A 5,086-nucleotide genomic window follows, 5' to 3' on the forward strand; every position below is an offset into this window, starting at 1 on the left:
TGTGCTGAGGATAGGATTGAAGGGTTGTTCTTGCATGCATGGTTCACCTACTTTCTGCCGGGCGCCTACAGCTGGCTTTCCTTCTACCACAATCCTTGCCATACTAAGAATTTGTTCGGACTTGGTTTGTTATTGCATAATACATTCATCTGCAGATCTTGACATTATACTCTTCATCGGCATATTCCATTGCAATCTCCAGTTAACCTACTGCAGTGTCAGCTTGCTTAAAGATGGGAAACAGCTTTGCTGCCGGATTCTGACTCTGTTTGGTACTAATTTCACCTCGCTCAACTCCCAGCTGCAGCACTTGGAGTTCTATATGCACCATCCTCTCGTAATCGGCCATCACTCCCTGTTTCGGAGTCTACTTGTCTCTGGTTGTTAATTTCCCTTGTATATGTATTCTTTTTAACACTTTCTTTATCCCCTTTACGTCATCTTGAGTATGCTCTACATATCACTTGCCGTTTTGTGTATACAGCGTATGCCATGCATTCTCTCTTTCATCTTAATCGAAGTCTAATATGAATTCGCTTTTTCTAACCAACAAAAAAAAAAAAAAAAAAACAGAACATGATTCCTTCCTTGACGAATGGCGCACTCAAACAAATACATGGATTTCAGACACTGCGTTGTACTAAAACAACTGAAAGAATAACTGTAGACCGATCAGTCGTCATCAGACGGCCAAAATTACATCTTGGACAACCCCCTATCCCTGATCAAGGCCTCCGCCGCCATCCTCCCAGACACCAACGCCCCATCGAACGTCGCCGAGGTCCGGTGGTCGCCGCAAACGTACACGCCTTCGCCGACCCGCGGCTCCTTGCCAACCAAATCCGTGGGCGGGGTCTGGTCCGGCTGGGCGAACTCGATCCGGTACGTCCTCAGGTGCCTCCACGACCGGACCTCCGCTCCGAACCACCCGGTCAGCTCCTGGACCACCTCCGCCGTCAGATCCTCATCCGACCGCTCCAAAAACGCCCCGATCAGCGACACGGATACCAGAACTTTCCCCACGGGGGCGTAGGACGGCGTCACGTTGGTGGCGAAGAACATGTTGTTGACGATCCCCTCGCCTGAGCCGTTCAGGATGAGTATCGGCTCCTGGACAGGAGCCCGGTCGGTGGAGAAGTAAAGGCAGACCGTGCTTCGAACCGGTTTCGGTTTCTTCTCTTCTTGGGGGAAGGCTTGGGGGAGAAGCTTCTCGACCTCCGGTTTCTCGACGGCGACGATGACCCCGAGATCCGCAGTGATCGCATCGCCTTCCTCAAGAGTGACGGACGGCGGGCGGGCGGCGCCGCTGCCCGCGTCAACGGCGACCACGCGGGAGCGGAGGCGGAGGGAACCCGGGGGAAGGCGGGCAGCGAGCTGGGCAGGGATGGCGGAGATGCCGGCGGCGGGAAGGGCGTTGTCGCCGAGGGCGAGGCACTTGAAGACAAAGTCGAAGAGGCGGGAGGTCGTGGCGAGGTCGGGGTCGAAGAAAATGCCGGCGAGGAAGGGGCGGAAGAAGCGGTCCACGATGGCCGGGGAAAAGCCGGCGGCGCGGAGGCGGGCGGAGATGGTGGACTCGGGGGCGGAGAGGAGGACGGAGTCCGGGAGGGAGGCGGCTCGAAGGCGGGCCAGACCGACAAGGAGCTTGTCGGGGAGGGAGCCGATGGGGTTGGGGAGGGAGGCGAGGGCGTGGATGGGGCGGCGGAAGGGGTCGGCGACGCGATGGAAGCGGCGGGCGTGGTAGACGAGGGCGCCCGGGTAGAAGGGGCGGAGGCGAAGGGAGGGGTAGTCGAGGAGGCGGCGGGCCTCCGGATAGGCGGTGAGGAAGATCTGGAAGCCGCGGTCGAGAAGGAAGCCGTCGAGGGAGTCGGTGCGGACGCGACCGCCGACGGCGTCGGAGGCCTCGAAGAGGAGGAAGGGGATGGAGGAGGCGGCGAGGTGGGTTGCGGCGGCGAGGCCGGCAAGGCCGGCGCCGACGATGATGGCGCCGGGCTGGGTACTCACGGTGGAGGGGGAGGAGGAAGAGTGCGCGCGAGGAGAGAAAGGGGAGGAGGCATGGGCTTTCGGCGGAGCAAAGGAGGAGTGAGAGAGCGGGAGGAGAAGGAGAGTCATAGGGTCACGGCGAGAGGACGAGTGTAGCGGCGCATTGCGAAGGGTGACACTGGATCATTGGGAGGTTGGTTCCTTATCCTGTTATCCATAATTCGAAACCAAAAACTACCGCTTCTGCTGGTTGTCCGGTGTTTATTTTGGCTTCAACGAAATGTAAGGTGGGTCCTCCCACTTTTTTCACATCGAAAAATAAAAAAACACCAACATTTCGTTCTGATGGTTATTTTATATTAAATTTTTAATTTTAATTATATATAATACATTCTTATTTAAATATATAAAAAATATACATAATTATGCATACAAATAAATATAATTTATATAAAAATAGAAAATAGATCTAGTTGCAAATAAAAATTCAATATGAAATTCTAGTTGTATCAAGATGATTTTTGAGGCCATGCATTGCATAAGCATAAAATAACTAAGATATAAATTATAATTATTTAGATATTAATTTTTATTTAATTATAATCTCATCGCAGAAGGAGTTGGATAGTTATTATTTATTTTTTTAACCATTCAATAATTTAAGCAGAGTAATTTTTCAAAGAATCTCATTTCAATCATTGTTATTATCAATTTATAAATATGCAACGATAATGAAAAATACAATCCTAAAGTAGTTCCTACTTTCTAGCTCATTGGTTGTCATTGATGTACCTCCTAGGTGCCTTAGTTGAAGTACATTAGATATGCTAGAGAACTTTATATATTAAAATTTTTGGAAAGTCTTAGGTATTTCAAATCAAAGCTAAGATTAATGGTATATTCGAAAAAATATTGGAGCCACCACAAATACAAATATACAATTATAATTTATAGGACTAAAAAATGCTATCATCTTGATGATCCCACACTACATCAGCTTAGATATCTATAACATCATCCATCTTAGATATGGATGGTTGCCGTTTGTCTAAAGCATGTATTATGTATGACAGTTGTTACGGTGATATCATAGATACCTCGGATTCATATCCGAAACGTAGATTTGAGGATGGTTGAACTATACTATGTGCTGAACTGAGCTATATACTATGAAGAGCTATCATTGCTGATATGATCTATCTTGATATGAGCTAAACTATCTTGAGCTATATGCTAAGCTGAGCTATCTTTCTATATTTAGCCATTTTCATGTCATGACAGCCATCCACACCATGAAGAAATGATCAAAAACAATAAATATCCCTATATGGGAGCATATGAAAGCTAAAATCTCTCCACACTCTTAGCTCCTGATTGACAGCCTGTGCAATTAATAGGTAGGACCCTCATGTACCATGAGGTGACACCATTCACTCAACTCAAGAAGGTCAAAAGGTCAGGCACGATCTTTAAGGATATTCAAATCTTCCACTCAACATATTGCCAGTAACGGCCTCCTCACTCCATGGAGCGATTAAGGGCTGGATTATCTCGCCCATAATGACATGTGTAATTGTAACATCCGGCCCATTTGGGCCTTGGACCAAGCCCAAAATCTAGAGGCCCAAATCTCATTAAAAAAAAAAGAGAATGGAACGAAGAAGACTCCCGCTGGGAGTCTTCTTCCACCCAAATCACCGGAGGAGAAGTCGAATCCGAGGGGGATTCGACCTCCCCTCCACTCTATAAGACCCCCTCTCCCCCTCCTAAACAATCCATGATGATCACCGGCCTTCCTCCCTCTCTTTTTTTCTTGATTGCTTCCGTTGAAGCCATAATCTCCCGTACTCGTGCTCACCAAAAATTAGAGCCGACGACGTTACTGAAGCTTGAGGTAAGCCCTTCTCCTCCTTTCTCTCTTCTTTTTCTCCTTTCCATGGCTTTGTGCACCCTCGTCGGCCGTCGGGTTCGTCGAAAAGCCCACAAAACTATGTAGCTCTGTTTTGCTCGGTTTGGCCGAACCCTTTTTCCTCTCTTTTTCGGCCATCGACGCCATCGTTTGCGGTGTCTCACTCTTAGGTTTGGATCCCCACCTCTCTACCTATCTTCTCTAAAGGTCATGGCCATCGGTGATCGGCCAATGATCGAAGAAATTTAAAGAAAAGGGGCGGATCTCCTATTTTTCGTTGTTCTTTTTTAGTCTCTGTCGGTTGAGCCTCACCACCGGCCACCTTTGGCTCCACCGCCGCCTTCATCTGCTGCCGTCGACCACCAACCGACAGTCATCACCCTTAACCCGAGGAGTAAGAAGGGACCGCACGGTCCCCTATCCCACCAAAGAGCACTCACGGGAAGAAGAAGAAGGAAGAAAGAAAAGAAAAGAAAAAGAAAAAAGAAAAAAAATAGAAAAAAAAAGAATGAGAGAATTTTCTCTCTCTCCTCTCTCTCCTTTCTCTCTTTTTCCTCTCTCCTCTCTCTACCTTCTTTCTCTAGATTCTCTCTCTATTTTCTCTCTCTAGATCTTTTCTCTCTCTTTATGAATTTTGTCTCTAAGGTCATTCTCTCTCTCTGATTTCATCACGGATCCTAGGATAAATTTGAGATGAAAATATGGTGACCTGAGACTACTTCGAAATTTATGTAGTAGGTTGGATTCCAGTTCGATTCTTATTCAAAATTTATAATATTGATCATGGTTAATCCATATTGAGTCACCTTGATATGATCTCTGATGATCTCGATCATGATTGCCTCATTTGAAGGTTATGAAGATTCTCTTTTCATTTTTTTATCTATTTTCTCTCTCTAAAATTTTCTCTCTCTTCATGGATTTTCTCTCTAGAAGTCTTGTGGACCAATGGAGGGTCCAGATACTCAGACAAATCTCAATTTTAGGTAATCCTAGGAGAAGTCCTGGATTTATATTATTAGGATCGATTATCGATAATTTCTCTACATATAATTTTTATATTTGATCAGGGTTATGAAGTGATATGATTGTCTGCATAAGATGTCGAGTGAAATATCTTATTTTTAAAATTCATAAATCGAAGAAGAACATTGATTTTTATACTTGGATCAGTCACCGATAAAAATAAGAATCCCT

At 46.3% G+C, this 5,086-nt stretch overlaps 1 protein-coding gene across 1 annotated transcript; it reads right to left on the bottom strand.

Moving 5' to 3' along the window:
• Positions 1 to 596: 596 nt before the first annotated feature.
• LOC105041679 (15-cis-phytoene desaturase, chloroplastic/chromoplastic) lies at positions 597 to 2,205 on the bottom strand. Its single transcript, XM_010918671.4, has one exon. It carries the CDS (start codon positions 2,107 to 2,109, stop codon positions 697 to 699), a length of 1,413 nt encoding a protein of 470 aa, XP_010916973.1. The 5' UTR covers positions 2,110 to 2,205; the 3' UTR covers positions 597 to 696.
• Positions 2,206 to 5,086: the final 2,881 nt, after the last annotated feature.

Source organism: Elaeis guineensis, chromosome 3 (assembly GCF_000442705.2).
Source record: "Elaeis guineensis isolate ETL-2024a chromosome 3, EG11, whole genome shotgun sequence".
NCBI classification, from domain to species: Eukaryota; Viridiplantae; Streptophyta; class Magnoliopsida; order Arecales; family Arecaceae; genus Elaeis; species Elaeis guineensis.